The sequence below is a fragment of the Myotis davidii genome, unplaced genomic scaffold, assembly GCF_000327345.1.
Source record: "Myotis davidii unplaced genomic scaffold, ASM32734v1 scaffold209, whole genome shotgun sequence".
Lineage (NCBI taxonomy): Eukaryota > Metazoa > Chordata > Mammalia > Chiroptera > Vespertilionidae > Myotis > Myotis davidii.
In genome coordinates this window covers 1719244-1742788 of record NW_006300047.1, presented here as the reverse complement: position 1 = coordinate 1742788, position 23545 = coordinate 1719244, and the positions used below count along the sequence as shown (strand labels likewise).

General features: G+C 48.8%; 1 protein-coding gene across 2 annotated transcripts in view; it reads right to left on the bottom strand.

Annotated features, from left to right (window-relative positions):
- Positions 1 to 3842: 3842 nt before the first annotated feature.
- Positions 3843 to 23545, bottom strand: part of LITAF (lipopolysaccharide-induced TNF factor) — a 27231-nt gene continuing 7528 nt past the window's right edge. For both annotated transcript variants that reach the window (XM_006776285.2, XM_006776284.2), the window contains exons 2-4: positions 11126 to 11351; positions 6744 to 6900; positions 3843 to 5438 (exon numbers count right to left, since the gene is read on the bottom strand). In XM_006776285.2, the coding sequence (XP_006776348.1) occupies positions 5330 to 5438; positions 6744 to 6900; positions 11126 to 11345 (486 nt within the window). In that variant the 5' untranslated portion in view covers positions 11346 to 11351 and the 3' untranslated portion in view covers positions 3843 to 5329. The remainder of the gene's footprint in view (positions 5439 to 6743; positions 6901 to 11125; positions 11352 to 23545) is intronic.

The following is a 23545-nucleotide window of genomic DNA, read 5'->3' as shown; positions in this document are numbered from 1 at the left end:
ACCTGTGCTGGCCCAAAGGTGGACATGGCCAAATAGTAAACGTGGATGAGGCATAAACAAAATACGGTGTAAACATACAGTTATTCTTCCACTGAAAGGAACAAAAGCACACACCTGGCCGACGTGGCTCAGTTGGTTGAGCAACGTCCCGTCCCGTGCACTGAAAGGTTGCCGGTTCTATTCCCGGTTCTCTTCACACGCCCGGGTTGCAGGCTTGATCCCGGATAGGGGATGTGCGGGAGGCAGCCCATCAACGTTCTGCTCTCACATCGATGTTTCTCTTTCTCTCTCTCCCCTCCTCCACCTCTAAAATCAATACAGATATTAAAGGGGGGTGGGGTGGGGAGGAACAAAGCAGTGACACCTGCTATGTTGGATGAACCTTGGAAACATGATGCCAAGTGAAAGAAGCCAGACACCGGCCGCATAGGATATGATTCCGTTTGTAGGAAATAGCTATCCCGTGCACTGAAAGGTTGCCGGTTCTATTCCCGGTTCTCTTCACACGCCCGGGTTGCAGGCTTGATCCCGGATAGGGGATGTGAGGGCGGCAGCCCATCAACGTTCTGCTCTCACATCGATGTTTCTCTTTCTCTCTCTCCCCTCCTCCACCTCTAAAATCAATAAAGATATTAAAGGGGGGCGGGGTGGGGAGGAACAAAGCAGTGACACCTGCTATGTTGGATGAACCTTGGAAACATGATGCCAAGTGAAAGAAGCCAGACACCGGCCGCATAGGATATGATTCCGTTTATAGGAAATAGCTAGAGCAGTGATGGCGAACCTTTTGAGCTCGGCGTGTCAGCATTTTGAAAAACCCTAACTTAACTCTGGTGCCGTGTCACCTATAGAAATTTTTTGATATTTGCAACCATAGTAACACAAAGACTTATATTTTTGATATTTATGTTATGTACTTAAATGCCATTTAACAAAGAAAAATCAACCAAACAAATGAGTTCGTGTCACCTCTGAACCACGTGTCATAGGTTCGCCATCACTGATCTAGAGGAAGCAGATCCGAAGAACAAGAGGGAGACTGGTGGCTGCCAGGTGCTGAGGGGCAGGGAGGGGTGAGGTATGGAGGTGGAGGTGGGCTGCTGGAAATGTTTTGGTGATGGTTGTACACTGTACTACGTGCCATTGAATTACACACTTTAATGTTAGGCGAATTTCAGTGGGGTTTTTTGTTTGTTTGTTTGTTTTAAAGAAGCCACCAGAAAAGTTGGCAGGGCAGTGCTGAGCCCACTGCTCACTCCTCCCAGGCAGGGCTGGGTTTGGTACCCGGGCCATACAACACCTCGAATACAGCCGGAGTCAATCAGCGAGAAACAAGAGAACCACAGCTGTATGATTAACAGATGTTGCCCCTGGCGCTCCCTTTGCCCTGTGACCCCACACATACGCAGCTGTAGAACCACAGGTTTCAAAACTCTATGGTTTCGTCGTACACGATGATGACACATGGTATTGACACACTAAGTTGATTTTGCCCATTTGGGAAACCCAGTACAAGATCACCTGAGACACTACAGTGTGAAGAACTTTAAAAGTACTTAAATGTGCCCTAGCCAGATTGTTCAGTGGTTAGAGCGCTGGCCCTTGGACCGAAGGGTCCCAGTTCAATTCCCATCAAGAGCACGTACCTTGGTTCCCGGCACCTGCGGAAGGCAACCAATCGATGTGTCTCCCTCACATCGATGTTCCTCTCTCTCTGTCTCTCCCCCTCCCTTCTACTCTCTCCAAAAATCAATGGAAAAATATCCCCGGTGAAGATGAACAACAACAAAAGTACTTCAATGTGTGGTTTACCCAGACAATGGAACGTTACTCAACGCTAGAAAGAAATGAACTGAGAAGACGTAAATGCATGAGTGAAAGCAGCCAGGCTGTTCCCACTGTATGACTTTCGGGAAAAGGCCAAACTGTGGAGACAATAAACAGATCAGTGGTTGCCAGGGGCTTGGGGTTGGGAGGATGAACGGGTGGGAGAGAGGACCTTCAGGGCATTGGGCTACGCTCTGTATGACTCTGTAATGATGGACACGTCATTATACATTTATCCAACTGCACATACGCCAGAGTGAGCTGCAATGCAAACTATGGATTAGGGGAATGGTGAATCAATGTAGGTTCGTCAGTTGTGCCCAATGGGCCACTCGGGAGGATTTGATAATGGGGGAATCTGGGCATGTGTGGGGTATATGGGAACTCAATTCTTCTCAATTTGCCATAAGCCTAACACTGCTCTAAGAAAAGTTTATTTTTAGGGGGCAAAGGGTACTTAAACATGTGAACATTTTCCTAATACTACAGAGAATAGTCACAAAACAGTTAAGTAAATGCACTGGACTATGTACTTGGCCATGAAGTGTGTGTGTGTGTGTGTGTGTGTGTGTGTTTAATCTTTCTGAGCCCCAGAATCATGTTCCTATAAAATTCTTGGACTAAAAATCTCCTTTCCTCTTTCATCGCCCTTTCTGGGTCTACTTTCAATTCCCTCATATGCCTCTGAAAAACAGACGACTCATTGTAAACCTGTGAGTCATAAGTGCAGGAGATAACTTTAAAAGGCTTCAAATGCAAATGGAAACTTGGTCAGTCAAAGCACAAGCTCTACACTTACTCCTAACGGAGATCTTTGACCCCAGAAAGTCGGAAGGATTTTAACGTCACTGGGAAGAAAACCGAGGCCACATGGTGAATGCAGCCACATTTAGAAACAGTTCAGTGCCTATTAGAAGTGTTCTCGGTAGCCCTGGGAAGCCAGTTGTCCCAGAAAGAACATGTTCATGGGCAGTGCTGTGATCTGCCAGGAATCGGTCATGTGCTTCAAGCTGGCTTAGCCAGATGCAAACAATAACTGAGTAGATTTTGTTAACAAGACACAAACCAACTCTTACTTCACCTAGATGGACTAACAGTGAATATGAAACACAGCCATTTGGGGTTTAGAAACTGGTAAATTACTTCGTTAAGGTCCAAATAGATATAAAGCACTTTTATTAGTTGAATGTGATTCTGTCTTTGCAACAAGCTAACTCCAACATCCCTAACAAACAGTGGCAGAACAAAAGAGCCTTTCATTTGTACAAACATATGAGTGAGCCTGTACATTGAATAAAGTGGCATGTCCAATAAATGCTCAGGTGCACCCAGGTTCAAGAGGGTGTCTCCAGGCACCTGACATTAAAAGTCCCACAGGATATGTTATGGTCCTGAAGCAGGGCTCTTGATTTGAAGACTTTGCATGTGTAATTAATAACAGCTTGAAAACCCTTACTATACCACCATCTGAACAAAACTGCTGAATATGCATGGCTTTCCATTTTGTGAAAAGAAAAACGCATGATCAGAACTGAGTGAGAAGTAATTTTTCAAGACCCTAAGATGGGTTTCCGTGACAACATACCCCACACCGAGATGACATTATTTCCCTGCACCGGCCAAAATGACGCCCTGTCACCAGGTAGGGAAGGGAGGATGACATTCACATTCCCTGCGCGTGACAAAGCTCTCCTTTTAGCGTCCACCACCACCCTGACCAATGAACAAAGCGTGTTTTGTTCGGAGAATGAATGGGGACAGCTTTCTTCTGTGCGTTTTATTAAAACTTGAAATCTGTGGCTGGCTGCCATCGATGACGCCTATTGAGTTCCAATAGCCTAATGTTCAAATCTGACTCACCAGCAACCCACCCAACTCCACATCCATCGGCATCTTGACATCGTGGGATGCGCAGTAGGTCTGAAGTTTTTACCCGGAAGGACTTTCTACTGCGATGGAGCAAATACAGGTCCTTTGTCACGAGGGCTAGAAGAACGAGACCTTTCTTCGCACGGTAAGAACTGATAAATAGTTCACCAAGTGAACCAAAGCCTTTATTTTTTAAAAAGCAGATAAACACCAAAGTACGATGTAGTATCCATATTCGTTGAGAAAATAATTACTGAAAACTTTCAAGACATCAAACGGATACACTGAATCAATGATTATGACTAATTTTCAGCCGATACACAGATTTTCATTCAAGGACGAGGCTTGACTTCTAAATAATATTATTCACATGCACTCCTTGGACCTATTTATTATCAAAATGGGGACTCTGGGAAGTCGAGTCCGGCTTTGCCTTGATTTCAGAGATGACACAGCAGCCCCCCGAGAACCCTGGCTTGCTGCTTGAGTCCTAGAAATCATGTCTCCCGAGGTTATACAACAAATTCCACTCCTGAAAACTAAAATCAGACTTTAGATTCCTTTGCAATCACTCAGGTCCCATGCTTTTCAGCACCGTGGTACCCGACATGCTCACACATGCTTTTCCTTGTCTTTCCAAACACACCCCCAGGAACCCCAAAGGGGCCCCGCTCTGAGTTCCCTGATAGAGGTTCGTAAGGACCACACTAAAACCCAAGGAAAGGCAGGGGATGCGATTACCCATTGCTTTTTCTATTAAGGAAAAAATATGCATATGGGAGTGCCCTGGCAAAAGGGAAAATGACACCAACGATATGGTCACGGAAAATGGTTCTATAAATCTCTTCTGTCAAAATTATGTTCCAAGGTGTTTAAGGCCAAAAGGTCATAAAAACTGTTAATACAAATAATTTCTCCACAAGAAAAGGCCCTTCATGAAAAGTGGCTGAGGGTCTGGCACCCAGAACCGAGGGAAGCTGCCCAGTGATGGGGGCCAGCTCCATACCCCTAGCACGCATCTATGACCTCTGGGTGTGGGTCTGGGGGCTGTGAGGGGTCCCTCCAGGTCGTTAAAAATGAAGTAGAAAATGAAAGTGAATTTTTGTGCGAGCAGAAAGCCTGCAGTTACAGAATCTGAGAACCGAGGCCTTAAGGCAAGATTGCTGCCATCGGACGTGAGATCGGATGGGTGCGATGGCAGCACCACCGGTTGGCTGAGTCCGATTCAGGCCAGAACGGTCTCAAAAACAAGGCCGAATGATTCCTTGTCAGTCTGAGCCGCCACCGGAAAGGCCCACTGAGGTGAGAAAGAAGCTGGCAAGGCCAATCACCAGAAGGTACTCAGGCAGGGCAACCATCACAGTTAGACGGACGGCTTGGGTCGTGGGCAGGCGGGAAACCCTTGACCCAGTCCTCAAGGTCAATGTCTTTGCATGTCCTGTGCACGACTCCAAGCAGCAGTTTCTGGGGTCTGGGAGGTGTGTTGCTTTTGCGCTATTTCCCCCCCAAAAAAGAAGACACGAAGAGACGGAGAGATGAGACCACCGAGGTGGGCCCTCCGTCGGGGGTGGAGCGGGTGAGAGTCGGGAAGGACTTCCTGCCACGCACGGCTCCCTCCAGGTCTGGCCGAGTCCTACAAACGCTTGTAGGTGCCCAGGAGAGCTTTGCAGTTGGGACAGTAATGGTCCACGTCCTGCAGGGCGTCCACGCAGAAAGGGATGAAGCAGCAGCCGGCGATGCACCTGGGGGACAGACACAGCCAGCGCGGAGCAGGTTAGCGACTGGAGCAGTTGGGCTGGTGGGGGCCAAAAAGGTACATCAGGCCCTAACACAGTGGTTCTCAACCTCCTGGCCATGGTTTTCGGGGAGCGTCCATGGCCAGGAATCAGGAGGCCGCCTTTATTTGTTTTGGGGGGGAAATTAAATTGTGTATCTTCTGGTTTCTCTCAGAACAGAAACTATTGTCTCTCTCAATAAAATACCCTTGGTGCAGACATAAATATTTACACATCCCCTTGTGGAGGCAATGGGAAAAATACTTGGGCTCATAAAAGGATGAGGCATTTTAAAGAGATGACTATCGAGTATTTTAATGTGCAGATGTTTAAAGCTTCTCTCAGAGCCAGGCAAACGTTATTATTTAGGACACGAAATTCTAGAAGAAAAAGAAATCCCTAAGGTATCACGCTATACAGATGCAAGGGGATGCTATGCTGGTCACTACATACAGGGAGTGGTGTGAGCAGATGAGCAAGAAATTATGGGCCTTGGCCAGTGTAACTCAGAGGTTAGAGCAGTGATGGCGAACCTATGACACGCGTGTCAGAGGTGACACGTGAACTCATTTTTTTGGTTGATTTTTCTTTGTTAAATGGCATTTAAATATATAAAATAAATATAAAAAATATAAGTCTTTGTTTTACTATGGTTGCAAATATAAAAAAGTTTCTATATGTGACATGGCACCAGAGTTAAGTTAGGGTTTTTCAAAACGCTGACACGCCGAGCTCAAAAGGTTCGCCATGACTGGGTTAGAGCATCAGCCCTCGACCCAAAGGGTCTCGGGTTTGATTCCCAATCAAGGGCACATACCTGGATTGCAGGTTCAATCCCCATCCCTGATTAGGGTGCGTGCAGGAGGCAACCAATTGATGTGTCTCTCTCACATTGATGGTTCTCTTTCTCTCTCCTCTCTCTCTCCCTCCTTCTCTCTTCTCTCCCTCTCTCTCTGTCCCACTCTCTCTAAAAATCAATGGAAAAATATCCTCGGGTGAGGATTAACAAACAAACAAAAAAGAAGAAATGAGGGGATAGCAACTTCCAAGCTTTGATATGTTCAAGAGCAGTGGTTCTCAACAGGAGATGATTTCTACTTATTACGATTTGGGGAGGCGCTACTGGCACACAGTGGGTAGAGGCCAGGGATGCTGCTCAACATCCTACATGCGTAGGATGCCACCCCACAAGACAGAAGTATGTGCGACAGCTGAGAAATCCTGCGAGAGAGGATGTGGGAGAGCCCGGGGTTCCGAGTGGACCTGACTTACCCGAGCAGGCACAGGCTCCCACAGGAGAGCCAGGTGAGGGCGCCGGCGTTGTAGGACAGCTGGGTCACAATCATCTTGTTGCAGGAAGGGCAACACATCTGGACCGGGCGGTCGAAAAAGGAGACTGGCTGCTGCACGTAGACCGTCTGCACGGTAACTGGTGGGAGGGAGGAGGAGAGAGCCCGATTAGTGAACCCGGAAACATCTGCTAGAAGACAAGGCAGAGGCAGGGCCTCGACAGTTATCTGCACACCCCTGTTCACCGCAGCTCTATGTCAAGAGCCAAGTGTCCATCGATGGAGGAGCAGATAAGCAGCATGTGGTCCATCCATACAATGGAGTATTACTCAGCCTTAACATACGCAACATGGATGAACCGTGAGGATGTTATGCTTGGTGAAAAGGACACGTGCTGCAGGATTCCTCGTCTAGGAGGCACCAGAGCAGTCAAATTCATAGAGACAGAGAGTAGATGGTGGTCGTCAGGAGCTGGGGGGTGGGGAATGGGGAGCTAATGGAGTTTCAGTTTTGCAAGATGGAAAAGCTCTGGAAATGGGTGGTGGTGGTGGTGGCACAACGATATGAATGTACTTAGTGCCACTGAACTGGTACTTGGAAATGCTTAAGATGATATATTTTATGTTGTATCTTTTACCAGAATTTAAAAAATGAGGTGGGGAGGCCCGAGGCTGCAGAAATTGGGCAGCCACCACCAGGAAGCCGCTGCCAGGGGCTGGAGCACCTTCGCCCGGATTTATTTTTCACAAGCTTCCCTGCCAAAATGACTTGTAGTTGTATGTGCAGCACTTTGCTCTGACATGCATGTGCTATTTAAAAAACACACAAGTCTAATATATTAAAAAAAAACCCACACAAATCTAATATTAAAAAAATAGGGGGGATGACAAAAAGGGAGAAAGAGGAAGGTGGCAGATTTCCAGAAATGTCCTTTGAGGGGCCAACGTGTACAGACATTTGCAATCAGTAGAGAATCTAGGCATGTCAGTCCCAAAGCCCTCAGAGCTTTACATGTTCTTTTTGGTATTTGGCAAAGTTGCTGAAACTCATATTTCTGTCACAGGGACTTCCTGGTCCTTCCTTGGGCTGTCAGAATGCCACTGCCCTAAGAGGAAACGAACGGTCGCCCAGGGCTAAGTGAGCCTAACACTTCTCAGAGGACAAGAAGAGGCTCCTCCCAGGAAAGCAGCACTGAAGCCTACGCTAGTGCCTACGGGTCAGTTTTATTAAGACTTTGGGGGGGCGGAGGGGGTGCAAGAATGAGTTATTTACTGAGCAGAGAGTGATCTAAAATAATCAAGTTATCTTGATTATGATTGTCCTCTCCCTTCTCAAGGGGTCCAAGTTACTTGAGCACTTTTATGAAATGATTACTCATAAAACTTTATCTCATTTTAAGAACTCACTGGTGAAGGTCCCTGATGAGCCCTTACTTACAGATGGGGAAACTGAGGCCCAAGGGGGTGAGGCCCCGGGCAGACTCCGGGGACCACTCTCTGACCTGGCGATTTCCTCCTGAGCTGCTCGTGATTTTGAATCAGCTGTGTCCTTAGGCAGCAGGAAGTCCCCAAGGGCAAGGCCATGAAGCAACGATGTGATGCTGTAACCGGATAATCAATGGATCCGGGCTGCCTGTCACTACTTGAGCCAATTAAGCAGAGACAGGGCTGAGTCATATATGAGTAGTTATTCCAAGAATGCCAGCAGGATGGGAGAGCAGCAGGTCACCCACAAAAATCTGCTCTGCCCCTCACCCCAGCCAGCTGCTTATAGTGGGTAGAAGGACAAAGATTACATGGGGAAGTAGGCAACAGGTAATGGGGACTGGAGATCTGCAACGGCCTGCGGGTATGAAAGGCTGGGGGTCTTCAAAGGGCTAGTAAGTAGGCAAAAAGTTATGCCAAATGGGCAGTTTACAGTCTGGAGATTTGCAAAGGCCTGTGGGTATGCAAAGGCTGGCGGTCCTCAAAGGGCTGGCAGCTCTGGTTTCTGCAACAAGGTTGTTAATGTTGCCATGATAATAGGCAGCTTCCTGATGGAGAGGAAGGGCTGCATTTCCAGGTGAGCTCCCTGCAGGGTTAGAATGTGCCCTCTTTAATCAGAACAAAACTATCATGGTTAACAGAGCATGATTAATATTTCTTACAATTATAGCTGGCCCCCAGTATTCTATTTCTGCCCTTATCAATGTGACAGTGAGAGGGACTTGGGTTGCTGGTGTGGCTTTAAAGATGGAGGGAGGGGGCCATGAGCTAAGAAGTGGGACAGGCAAGGGGATGGGTTCTCTCCTAGAGCTTAGAACAGCGGTTCTCAACCTGTGGGTCGCGACCCCTTGGGCAGTCGAATGACCCTTTCACAGGGGTGGCCTAAGACCATCCTGCATATCAGATATTTACATTACGATTCATAACAGTAGCAACATTACGTTATGAAGTAGCAACGAAAATAATCTTATGGTTGGGTTACAACATGAGGAACTGTATTTAAAGGGTCAGAAGGTTGAGAACCACTGGCCTAGAGGAAGGAAGGCAGCACCGCCTAGACCCTCATCTCAGCCCGGGGGGACCTGTCAGACTTCTAACCCGGAATAACAGGCATGGAATAACAAAGGAAGAAGAGAAGCAGGAAGAGAGGAAAGGAAAAGGATATGAGAACTTCACATCTGTGGATGTTCTGAAGTTACTAAATCATGATCAACAGGCCACCATATTGCTTGTTCCCAAACTCAAGCATTTAACAGCAAAACTCGATGAAGTCTGGGAAGCTGGAGCCAATGCCAGAGGCGGAGCCCACCTCCCATCACCTTTGACTCCTTTTCCTTTCTCTCCAGAAGGATGGACACTCGGAGCAAAATCCAGCTCTTCCACGTTGGTCCTTCAAGGACCGATATCAATGTAAGAGCATGAAGAAACATCGGCTTCCGGGAGAAGGGGTTTGACGGCGTGACCGTCTGCAACCATAGGAACCTGCCCCAGCTCGTTCCGCAAAAAGAGGAGTTATTACGAGGAAACACAGATGGGCTTACACAAATGAAAAGATGATAAACCTCCCTCATCCTAAGGTACATGAAATTTCAAACTGTACTAAGATAAAATTTTTTATTGACCAGGCTGGCAAAATTTCACAAGTTGGACATTATACTCTGCTGGCACAGTAAAAGAGGATGAAAAAGGTGTCTGTGCACACATATGAATATTTTGTTAAGTGGGGAAAAAATAATATGTACACAAGAATATACATATACACACACAGCATGTGGATAGCAGGCTACAATTTCCGTAAGAAAAGGAAGTGGCAAGAACATGTATTTGTATTCACTATGTCTGCAAAGAGAAACGCTGGAGGGGACTTCGACGTGGAGAGTGGTGGCCTAGGAGTTGTGAGGGTCAGTGGGGAGCCACGGGACAGGGAGTGAGACATACCCTGCACACCGGATTGTATGTGTCATGTCCACACTGGTGTCTTCACTGGGCTACACAAATGAATGCCGGTGCGCCCACATCCTGATTGCCCCGGAGTTTAGCGCCACGGGTGCCAACAGACGGAGCCCCGAGCTTGCTCCCGGTAGCACCACGCAGCCTCAGCCATGTGGCCGGGCCTCTGTGAGCTACACACGGTATACTTTTTCACATGTGCTTTCTTTTCAAGCAGTTTGGGAGGCAATAATTAGAGAACAAGTTTCGAAAGAAAGCCCTCCCCGGCCCCCAGCCTTCTGACAGGTGTGAGGTGATATTTCATTGTGGTTTTGATTTGTGTTTCTGATGGCTAGTGACAAGGAGCCTATTTTCCTGTCTGCTGGCCACCTGTGCGTCCTCTTTGGAGAAGTGTTATTTCAGGTTGTCTGCTCATTTCTTATCTGGGTTGTCTTTTTGGTGTTAAGCTGTATGAGTTCTTCATATATTTTGGATAGTAAACCCTGAGCAGATATAAAAATAAAGGTGCTGGGAGGCAGGGGAGCACCCTTTGCCCAGGGTACGCTGGTGGGCTGGGGCAGGTTTCAGCTCCCCCGTTCCTCCCGCGGGGCTGCTTCTCCTCCCTCTCCTACTCCCGCCCAGAGCTTCTATCAGACCTCAGCGGGAAGGGTGGGGTCTTTAAAAGCAAACTGTCATTGCCAGATTTCTCTGGCACAGTCTAAGTGCCAAAGGTTGATTTATGGCGGACTTGAGAAAGCTCATAAACGGTACTTTATTATGGAAAAGACATGGGCCTCACCGATGCGGAACCTAAGGGACTGTATGTAACTTTTCATACAAATGAAAATCGGACTGACTTTGCTTAGACTCACAGGCGCTCTTGGGATTCTCACGGAGCCCCCAAGGCCAGGGTGGGAAGGGGGACCAGGGAGGTGGAGAGGTCGCACGTACTTGGATTGGCGTTGGGGACGGACACGGGCTGGGTGTAGTATCCAGGAGGGTTCATGCCCTTCCCATCAGGGCCAGTCACGAGCCCTGTGGTTGGCCCAGGCATGGGCGCAGGAGGCGTGGGGAAGTAACTGTTAATGGCCACCGTCTCTTCATAGGTTGGGGGCGCGGTGGGGATCGACGAAGGCCCAGCGGCCGCCTGGTACAATCCTGGAGCCGACATTTTCACCTAAGGCAAAACCAGAAGACACCACATAAGCAATTTAATTGGCATCCCTCTCTCTCTCTTCTCCACCCCTTTCTTTAATTTTCTACCTGACAAAAAGAAAATCTGAGGAAATGACTCATGTCCAGCGTTGGTCAAAAGCCAGAAAGGGAGTTCACATCCTGTCAAGACCCAAGAATTATCACCTTAATCAGGATTCACTAAGTAAAGATAAAAGGTAAATAATGACACCAGAAAATCGCCCAAACCTAGAAAACCCCAAGGGCAAACAACAACGAACGGAACTGGAGCAGAAGGTTCTTCACGCTTCAAACCACCACCCCACGAGGACCTGTCTTTCACATTGAGTGTTTTTCTGCGTTTTGAACCGCTGTGTTTTTTTTTACAAATAAAGTTTCCAGCCCTGACTGGCTTGGCTCAGTGGATAGAGCATCCGCCTGCGGACTGAAGGGTCCCAGGTTCGATTCTGGTCAAGGGCATGTACTTTGGTTGCGGGCACATCCCCAGTAGGGAGTGTGCAGGAAGCAGCTGAATCGATGTTTCTAACTCTCTATCCCTCTCCTTCCTTCCTCTCTGAAAAAAAAAAAAATCAATAAAAATAAAGTTTCCGATGCCAGAAAAGACAAAGGCATTCAAAACCAACCACAAGCTATCGCGAACAGAGTGCTGCGCAAAAGCCAGATGCCAAAAATGCACAGAGCGTGATGCCCTGGACACGAAGTTCCGAAACGGGCAAGATGAGTCATGGGGCTAGAGATAGGAAAGTGGTGGCTCCGAGGAGGCGGCGAAGAGTCTGGAATGGGGTGGGAAGGAGGCCTTTTTGGGGGGTGCTGGTCATGTTCTCTTTCCTCATGGGGGGCGGTTACAGGGGTACGTTAATTTTGTGAAAATTTGAGTTGTACGATTATGCGCTTTTCTGAATGTATGTTACAGTTTTTTAAAAAGTAAACACACACACACAGAGTTCCCATTTTGAAAAATGAGTATCAGAGCAGCCAGGCCCACATTTCCTTTTGTGAGGGCAAAGAAAGGGTTTTTTTCTGGTGGAGCCGATGCCCGCCTAGAATTACATGGCCTGTACCCAGGGTGTGTTCCTGTCTGAAGGCCCATGCTCACAGCCCCAGGGCAGCCGCGGAGAGGACACAGTGCCGTCCTTTGTGTGGCTCTGTTTTCCGACGGGGCAGGGCCAAGGCTGCTGTTAGGAGATCCATTCAAACCTGTCTCAGGAGAAATGGGGATATGAGCTCCCAGGGCAGCGAGCCACGGTCCGGTCCGGAGGCCCCGGGGGCTCCGGCGGGCCTGTGGCCCCTTCCCATTCGGCTGGGTCTCCTAGAACCCGTGGGAAGCAGAGGCAGCAATTAATTCTGCTGCGGGGAGAAGGGGAGAATCCTTCGAGGAAGCGCTGCCATCAAGCCGAGCATGAAAAAAGGCTTCTCTGGGGGAAGAGAAGGGCACGTATTTCAAAGTGGAAGGAAAGAGAGACACGGGAAAGTGGACACGCACAAGACAACGTCGATACGTAGAGCTCCTCGGGTTGGGGCTGGGTTGTAGAACATTTTGAAAGTCCTTCTGGGGTGTTTGGACTCTATAAGACTGTGCTGTCCAATGGAACTTTCTGGAAGGATGGAACGTTGTCTGTTTGGGTTAATAGGGTCGCCACCAGCCTCACAAGGCTGTTGAACACTTTAAATACAGCCAGTGTGACTGGGGAACTCAATTTTCAAATTGTTTTCAAGTTTAAGCAATCTAAATTGAAAACTGAATATGGAATTCATTTACTAGAAAACTTTTACGTAAGTCTGGGACACCTCCGGTAGGTGAATCTATTTTTGCAACAGCAAATTTAATAAACTCTGAATCAAGATCGAATGTTTTTGATAAAATTCTGGCATGTGATTTGGGATATGTCGATGTAAAATACACCCTCGATTTCAAGTACTTTTAAAAACATGAATGTGAAATATCTCGTTCATAATTTTTAAATATCGGCTGTATGTCGAAATGATACTATTTCGGGTATATGGAGCTGAGTTACAATATGTTGTTAAAATGCATTTCAGCTGAATCTTTTAGATTTTTTAAAATGTGGTTACTAAACAACTTAAAATACCTATGTGGCCCATTCTTGGTTCTACGGGAGAGCAATGCTAGGAGCAATGGGAACCATGGAAGGTTAAAGAGAAGAGGAAGGTCCAACCCCAGAAAATGGAGATGACACAGACGGTCAGTAAGAGAAGCAAGAAGAAAAACACAGAGAGCCCCATGTCTGGGTGACAGGACAGCAGGTCGACACCCAAGTCTACAGGGGAGGGTGAAGCCGGAGGGCAGGGCACAGGTCACCTTGGTGAAGACAGGCTCAGGGGTTACAAGTGAGAACACTGTGAAAAGTGGTTAAGGAAGGTTGCCAGGTTCCTCTGACATACAGACACAGAAATGCAGAAGGACAAAGAAGGACCACAAAGACCAGCCCGGGACCCTTCTCTATCAGGCTCACCCCTGTCCGCTGATGTCCCCTCAGGCTGCCCCAGGCACTTCCCCATCCGCTTCCTGCAGGGACTGGGCTCTGGGCTCCCAAGTCTTCAGCTGGGGGAACAGGCCAAGGTACTTTGCAGGAATTTACATCCACATTCATTGTCAAGGACCAAGGACGTGCTGTCCCTTCCTGTCTCAGAAAAGGCAGACCCTGCTGCTGACACCATTTATTATGAGCACTGAGTCCTAAGGAAAAACACGAGAGCAGAAAACGCCATGCTTGCGGCAAGCCTAAAATCGCCCTGTTTGCTGCGGTTGCAATCGGAGGGCTTTTGGGGAGGGGAACGTAAGGTCTGGGGTCCCCTAAATTGTACAAGTAGTTTGGGTCAAACCGCTGGAAATCAGTGACTCAACTCAGAAGCAGAATTCCTTTACTTCAAAACCACCACCTCTCTCCTCCAAGAGTAAAGAAACGTGGCCAGAAACTGTAAAGAGAGGACGTAACACCAAAGGACTTGTATGTATGCATATAAGCCTAACCAATGGACATAAGACACTGGGGAATAGGGGAGGCTAGGGGACTGTCTAGGGCGGGGAAAAAAATGGACACATATGTAATACCCTTTGTAATAAAAAATAAAATTTGAAAAAAAAAAAAAAAAGAACTCCTTGTTTTGTAAATGAAGGCCCAGGATCCCCGTTCATGAACCAGGCATCATCTTTCTCGTAGTCACATTCCATTTTCTGGAATTTCAGGGCACTGTCTCTTGGGAGTGTTGCTTTTGATCAAACAGCCACATAAGCATGCTTTAATTTTGGAAAGAACAACAAGAGCAACAAACTAGAATAGTAAAAAATAAAAAGAAAAAAGAAAAAAGCAACAACCCATAACCAGCTGGTTTGGAAGCTTTCTAAATAAACTCCACAGCATTCCTTCCCCAGGCCCCAGGCCAGGAAATGCCACTTCACTCAGTCCCACGCCCACCCCCTCCGCATTGCTTTTTATTTGACTTCCCCCAGGGCAGGAGGCCCAGCTAGCCACCCACCTACTCACCCTTCCAGAAAGAATGCGCTCAGCCCGCCTCCTCTCCCTCCTCCTACCCCCACAACATGACACTCTTAAGGGCAGCAGTCTCTCACCCCAACACACAGACACAGACACAGATGCCCACACACGCAGCAAACGCACACGCCACTGTCACCGAGAGCCCCTTGTCACGCTGATCAGGCTGCCTGTGTGCTGAGGGGCCAGCCCCATGATAGCTAACACTCGCGTCCCTTTTTCTGGGACAAACTGGAAACCCTAGGAAAGCATCTCAGCATTTAACAAAACGCAATGCCACAGCTTTGCTCACAGAAGCACAGCCTGGAGCATCCTGGGCCTGGAGGCATCGCTGCAGAGCCCTGGTTGCCATGGTTACCGGGAGCTTTTTGTGGGGGGGAAATACAGGAATAAACAAGGGGGTCCCCTCCCATTGTTTAACTTTGTTGTTAAACCGAGAATGGCTTTTCTCGATTGCTCATTTGCCAGAACACATTGAAGGCAGGTCTCCATGGCCTTACACGCACCCCCATAGAAATCAAGAAAATGCTGAGGAATGGAAAGTGTGACCAGGCAGGAACCTGTGCCGTCCCACAGGGCGCTCCACTCACAAGGCCCCTCAAGGGTGGGAGCTCCGGGCCACCACCTTGACAGTCTGGACACCTTTGGAAGGAGGGCCCTGCATCTCCTGCTGCACAGGGTCCAATGCTCTGTCTCTGAACGTCGGTGCTGGTTACAGAAAAGGAAAAGGAGGCCCTGGCCGGTTCGGCTCAGTGGATAGAGCGTGGGCCTGCAGACCGAAGGGTCCCAGGTTCCATTCCAGTCAAGGGCACATGCTCCGGTTGCAGGCTCCATCCCAGCAGGGAGTGTGCAGGAGGCAGCCGATCAATGATTCTCTCTCATCACTGATGTTTCTAACTCTCTCTCCCTTTCCCTTCCTCTCTGAAATAAATTTAAAAAAATATCCTATATAATAAAAGCCCAGTGACCAGAATGACTGCTCGACCAGTCACTATGAGGTGCACTGACCACCTCTCAGTCCTTTTCCCCGGCCTGCAGGCTCCCATCGCCTATGGCAAACGGGGAGCTGGGGTGGGTGGCGGGGGGATGCAGGTGGGGCCAGGCCAAGGCCCCTGCCCCACCGGTTGCCCACACACAGAGGGCGACTGGTGGCAGGGGTGGGGCTGACAAGTGGGTGGGAATGGCCAACCTCTCAGTCCCTCCCCCGCCCTCCCCCGCTGGATGGGGAACAGGGAACCAGGGTGAGTGGAGGCAGGGGGTGGGGGGCGGTGCCGGCTGCCGGCAGCCGGGGAAGATGGCCCTAATCACAAGCGAGACCTAGGGACCATACCTGTGCACAATTTCGTGTGCGGGGCCTCTAGTATATATATAAAAGAAAGAAGGAAAGGGAGGCATTTCCAATCCATGGATCTGCATTTCTGACGCAAGAACTGGGCATGGCCTTGGAAATATTGGCTCATGACCAGCTGCAAAACCCTGGCCCCCACTTTCTTATCTATAACTAGGCCACTTGGAATGTTGGGGTCGCTCGCAGAAAATTTCCCCTGTTCCAAGTTTCAACGATTTGCTTCATGAAACTTATCCTCGTCAATGGGCAGTGAGGGTTAGGTGGCTATCACCTCTGAGCCCAGGGGAACGCGTCTGGGAGTCGCTCATTCATGGAACCCGTAGAGAACAGGATTTCTCAAGCTTGTTTTCACTGCAGCTATCTCCCCCATGCCCGCCCACCCCCGCTCCAGAGAGCAAAATTAAATTATATTTAAATTTAATTAATTAATTTAAACATAATTTAATTTCTGCCTAACAAGAGTAATGAAATACTGAGAAATAAGATTTTGTTGGGTAGGGTTGAATTTTGGAGGGCCACACACCACTGTAATATCTAAGATATTTTTTCGCTTCTCCCGCCCCCCAACCCCAAGAACCGATTTTCACTCCCTTGGGTCTCCCCTGAGAATCCACAGTGTGGGTCCAATAAGTTTTCCAAAAAATCACCAACATCTATTCATCGAGTATTTCTAAAATGTGTCTCCTCTTTTCTTGCTGTCATCAATGCAATCGTCCAAAGGCATTTTAACCTTTGGCTGACCAAGTCCTAGTGTCCCTTCCATCTGTATATTCTCTTGCAGGCATGCCCAGCCCTCTCACACCTCAATCTCGTGAGTCACAGCTGAGGGGGTGGGCAGGATAGGGTGACACTCCTTTCTGCATTGGAGCCAAGCAGGGCTGGGCTGACCAATTCCTCCTCTCACCAGTCACTCATCTGGATCTTGAACCCCAGAAAGAACCGGAAGAGTACTCAGGCGAACCAGATAAGGTGTTACGTCTTATTTTGGCATCTTTGAGTCCAAAGGTCTGGCTTGAGCAAAATCTACTACTCTCCACCCCAGCCCAGATTCACAGCTGCATTTACATGAACCATATGGGGCTCTTACTTTATGGCAGCGGTTCTCAACCTGTGGGTCGCGACCCCTTTGGCGGTCGAACGACCCTTTCACAGGGCTCGCCTAAGACCATCCTGCATATCAGATATTTACATCAGATATTACGATTCGTAACAGTAGCAACATTACAGTTATGAAGTAGCAACGAAAATAATTTTATGTTGGGTCACAGCATGAGGGACTGTATTTAAAGGGCCAGAAGGTTGAGAACCACTGCTCTGTGATGTATGCCCTTCCAGGTGCCATCCCAGGTAGTTTTCAACCCTCCAAGTCAGGAATTATCATCATCCCAACTTATAAACGAGAAAACTGGGGCCCAGAGAGGTTAAGCTGCTTGTCCAAAGTCACACAGACACCGTGGCAGGGCTGGGGTTTGAACCCACGCCCATGGAACTCTGGAGTCCTCCTTTAGGATCCACCAGAGCACCTCCCCGGCTCGGAGGTTCAGGCGCCATCAGCAGCCTCGTTCTGCACACCTTGCCCCCAATGAAACGAATAGAAAGTAAATTCTCACGTGTGTCATACTTTCAAAAGTAAAGATTTTAAACATAAAAAAGTAAAACTTTTTGAAGAAATTCTCAGTGGAAGCAACACATCTGCACACATTTGTCTCCAGGCGTCACTCTCCCTAACAAGGGTGAAGCGATGGGCTTCAGGCTTTCACACTCACACCACACACCGGGACAAAGGGAAAGACCTGGCTATACGGAGTCTAAGTAGTTTTGTCCCCCGGGACTCTGCAAAAGCGATCTGCTTTCACAAGGGTGGGGCCCGCGTCTCAATGATCAACCAGAGGCAACGTCCAGGAAGCTCTTCCTTCTCCTTTGGGGAGAGAAACAATGAAGGGAGAAACCTCCGGAATTTCTGAGGTGCCCGTTTTGTAAGTGACTGTGGGCTCGGATATCTCCGGCACGGGCTGCAACACCAAGGGGAGGAAAAGGCAAAGGCCTCTAAGCATCTGAGTCTCAGAGCCGCTCAGTGCTGGCTCTCTAATACTGCTCTGTTGAAAGGGAAGGCAGCCCAGCCCGTGTGGCTCAGTGAGCATCGACCTCTGAACCAGGAGGTCACGGTTTGATTCCCAGTCAGGGCACATGCCTGGGTTGCAGGCTCGGTCCCCAGTGGGGGGCGTGCAGGAGGCAGCCGAGCAGTGATTCTCTCTCATCACTAATGTTTCTATCTCTCTCTCTCCCTCTCCCTTCCTCTCTGAAATAAAAATATATATATTAAAAAAGAAAGAAAGAAGAGACGGGAAAGCCCTGGAAATCCTAGAGAAAAGCCACGCCTTCGGGCCCTGAGCGGCCATTAGTTAGCTGATCCTGAAACCCCAGAACGTGGGAATAAACTCACATTCAGCAATGGATCTGCTCCTCAAACATTTGGCCTCCACAGCTCTAGAATCTGCGGACACATACCGGGAGGGCTGCTGTCTCAGGCGCTCGGCTCCCCACGAGCCTGAGGGCCGTCTCCCTCGTCCTGTGCCCGCACCCGCACCCGTTCGACACTTGGGAGCCAAGACTGGCAGCAGTCTGCCTGGAATCCTGAGCTCTAAGGGAAGAAGCTGACTCCCAGGAGCCTCAGAGGGCTGGCTGACCAGCTCTGTCACTGATAACTCAGCGCCAAGGCACCCCGGAACCAGCCCTGAAGGCGCCATGCCTAGAGAGAGGCCAGACACAAACAGCCACATCGTGTGTGCCTCCCTTCACCTGAAATGTCCAGAGGAGGTACACCCAGGGACAGAGAGCATGCAGTGGTGGCCGGGGCGGGAGGGCGCTGGGAGGAGGTGAGGAGTGACGGTTCATGGGTACGGTTTCATTCGGGGGAGACGAAAATGCTCTGGGACTAGAGAGGTGCCGGTTGCACAGCACTGTGAAGGTACTACATGGCCCTGAACTGTCCACACTGAGTGGTGCGTTTTATGGTTCGTGAACTTCACCTCAATCAAAAGAAGAAGCAGGCCCTGCTGGGAATCTCTGGTGTCCATGTCACAGGCCAAGGCCCACAGGCTGAGCCTCCAAATGCACCACGGTCTTGGTTCAGCCCACCCCGTGATGCCCGTTTATTAAAGCCAAGACCACTGGGGTCTCTCTGACATCCCCCCCCCAACGCGCCCCACCAAGGTGATCAAAGATACCAGGTTGCCCAGGATGGAGGGGTTTCCCAGGATGCACTGGGCCCCTACTTCCCACCCCTCTCTCACTTTACCCCCTACCACCAGTGCAAATGCAGATCTTTTGTGCATCTGCAGCCTCGCTTAGATGTCTCCAACATGCCAGCCACCCTCTTTCTCTGTTTTATTTTCCTTCCTTCCCAAAGTGTCTACAAATTCTTTTCACCTATCATATCCCAGTAAGCATGTCACTCCCTCCAAGAAACAACTTCTGGCCTTCCAAGGCAGAATTCCTCCCCAAACCTCTCCACCCAGTGCAGAATCAAGGGTGCAGGGTACAGAGCCAGATGGCCTGTGGTCACACCCAGGCTCCTCCATGTCCCACAGCACAACATTGGAGCCTCGGTTTTTCCATCTGTATAATGGGCACAATGGTAGTTTCTTAAGGTTCTTGGGAGGATGAAATGAATCCTTGTGAAAGCACCAGAGTGAGGGACACATAAGTACTCAGGATGTGACAGCTGTTACTATAAGTGTTCCTCTGCCGTACTTGGCACAGAGCTTGCTATTTATTAATTAATTAATTAATTTATTTATTTATTTATTTATTTTTATGTCTCCCTGACCAGTCTGTGGACCCTATAAGAACAAGGATTGGAAATGTATTAAAATCTGCATCTCCCAGCTCCAAACATCATGGGTGCTTCACAGGGTGATGCACCGTCAGTTTGCCCAGGGGTGCCCCTGGGTATGGGACTTTTGGTGCTACAGCTGGGAAAGTCCCAGGCAAACCAGGACACATTGGACACCCTGGTGCTTCAACAAATGTCTGTGGAAAATACCTGGGTATAAAAAGGACACCAAGACCCACCTTCGATGGCATCAGGTCTGAAAGCTGATGTAAACGCGAGGGTCTTACCCTCAGAGCCTCAACTTAGAACCTGAGAAAAAAGTTTTTAAAGAAAGACATTCATGGGACGACAGGCCTCAAGCATGGAGGCTCTCAAGGCAACATGAGGATATGGCCAAAGTGTCTCCAAAGATGCTCCAGAATTGGAGTCACTTAATTGGGTCTGGAATCCTTCGCTTCCTCCAGGATTCCTGGGGGGGAGTGATGTTTCCCAACAGGGCACCCTGGGATGTGCAGCAGGGAAGCAAGTCAAGACGTGGGTGGAAAGAACTTGAAAGGGGAAGTGTGGAGGCGTGCAAACACCAACAAGATAACATCAGAAAGAAAACCACAGTCTCCGAACCTCAAGATCGGTTCATTTTTATTCCTCGATGTTGGTTGGGTTATAGAAGCGGCAGTTCCTGCGACTTTATTATCCATTCAAGATCTGGACTCGTGATCACCGCCACCACCCCACGCTCAGAAATACCTGTCACTCCGTGTTCACTCCCTGGTCCTGGGTGTGGCTCGTAAGCCACTCGCTCAACATGGATGATGTGTCATCCATTCTCCGGCAATGACAACCTGTCCTTTTGCAGGAGAAAATTTAGAGGCTCTAAGTTGCTTGTACCCTGAGACCCACCATCAGTAACTCCTGCTGACTAGTGTGGACAGGAAGGAATTAGAGTTCACACCTCTCCATCCTCAGTGCTTGTCAATACCTGGCAAGGACAGAGGGGCTGACAGTAGCGAATGAGGGACTTACGGAATTTGGGGTCATTTTTCCCTCCCACCCTCGTCCCTTTCTGGTGGAATGACCCACCGGCAGGCAGGGCCCAAAAGCAAAGGAGGGAGAGGACAGAAAGATAATGCCCAACACTGAGAATTCTCCTCGGACAATTGTTCAAGATACAAAGGGCTTCATAGCAAAATCCAATCAGAAAATGACCTGGTGGGGAAACCAAGGCCGCTGAGCCCAGAAATGTCACAGAACGGACAGCTCTGCCTGGTGCCCAGATGTGGCATTTTCAGAAACATCTGTCTGTGTTCCCCTGCCATTCACAAGCGTGGACAGGTACCACTCGTCTCTCAAGGCATAGTAAGAATAGCATGGACCATGGCCTGGCTTACTGAATACCCAACAGTCACTCCGAGGAAAGAGAGGGCATGAAAAAAATGTGAGCAGGCAGGGCATGGAAAGGGGAATGGAAAATACCGAAAGAAAACAATATTAAGACAATGGGATTTGAAGGCAGGTCGAATATTTAAGTGCAGAAACTCTGGCACCAAGCTCCCTCAGTTCAAATTCCAACCTTGCCACTTCCAAGCTGGTTGAACTTGGGTGGGTTGCTTCATTTCTGTGTGGCCTCGGTTTCCTCATCTGGAAAATGGGTTGAAAAAAGTATCTACCCCTTGGAGGGCTGCTGTACTAATGAAGTTAGTGGGTGTACTCGGAACACTGGGCTTGTGGGTTGCTATATGCATACCAGTTCTAATTATTTACAGGGAAGCTGAGGAAAGCCCGGGGGGGGGGGTCACTTGCCCACAGTGACACAGAGGTTTCACCGCTAGGCGGCAGGAAGACCCAAGCACAGACCCCTTCCCACTGCGTGCATCCCATTCTCTGCAGGGGTTCAAATCTTTCCTCGTTAAAATGTAAAAGCACAACGCCCCTGTACCCTCAGCCTGGGCCTCCGTCCCTGGGGCTCCCTGCCTCTCTCCCATACCAACCGATTCACCCTCCATCTCCAGCCTCCTTCCTCCCTCGGCCTCCACCCCTCCCAGCCCACTCCATTTCCTGTCCTCCTGTCCCGAAGCTGCCAGGCACCTACTCTGGAAGGACCTCCTCCTCTGGCCTGGCCCTGAACCTCTGTCTCCTACAAGTGCTGCTCCTTCCCCGTCAGTCCTTCTACAGCAGGTCCCTGGGGACTTGGGGATCTGCACACAGTTCCTGTGGTCCCCCTACTCCTCAACCCCACACCCATCGAGCTAACCATGGCCCATCCCTGGACAACTTCGTCTTCACATACAAAAAGATGCTCATCTCTCTCCCAAGCAGGGAGGTGCAGTTAAAACAACAGAAACAGATGGTCAGGCTTAACATCGTCGGGGAAAAGTCACGGGGACATCACATTCGTGCTAACAGGATGGGGTGAAAAGGGCATTTCAGCTCTGTGGTCTCCCCCCCCCGCATACCTCTGACCCCAGGCTCATCATGAGGAAACATCAGACAAACCCCAGACCGGACAACTTTTTACAGGGGAACAGGCCAGTACTCCTCAAAACTGTCAAGGTCAAAGAAACCAGAGGAGGAGGAGACATGACAGCTACATACAATGTAGGATCCTGGAACAGAATCCAGTGGGAAAAAACTGGTGACCTTCACATAAAATCTGGAGTTTGGTTAATAGTAAGTGATGGTCCATCCACCCAAGGCAATGGTATGCAACGAGGAAGTTTTATGTGCAGAAATGCAGTGATCCCTAAAATATATCATTGCACGAATAGCTTGAACAGCAATTATAGCACATCAGCATTTGTGTATAAGAAGGATATGCATATTTCCTTATATAAGATGAATGAAATATCTCTAAAAGGATACACAAAAAACTGATAACAGTGGCTATCTGTAAGCAGGGAGGTGAACTGGGGATGCAATGGGACAAACACTTTTCATATTTATACCCTTGCTGATCTTTTGTATATTAAACCAGAGCAATATTATATAATCAAAATCACATTAAGAAAAAATTAAATTATATGTTATTTATAACACAATGCATTTAGAATTTATTGATTATAACAATATATATTTATAACTATATATTTACTAGAGGCCTGATGCACGAAATCCGTGCAAGGGCGTTGGCCCTCGGGCTGCCTTGGCCAGCCCTCGCAGCCCTGGCCGGCCCTGCGTCCGGAAGGTTGTCAGGATGGTTGTTCAGCTGGTCGGTCTAATTAGCATATTAGCTCTTTATTATATAGGATAATTAAAATAAGTTCAACCTTTAATGGGGGAAAAGGCCTCTTTTGCAAACCCTTATCTGCCTTCCCCAGGCTGGCCTCCTCTGTCCTCCCCGCCTCAGGGTGAAATGACATCATCACAGCCCTTTGTCCCAAGAACCGGGACTGTATCCCTGCCCAGCACCTGGCCTTGGGCCCCTCCCCGAGTGTTTGCACAGTGATTAAGCTGATCGTTTCTATTTGGTGAGTGTACTCTAC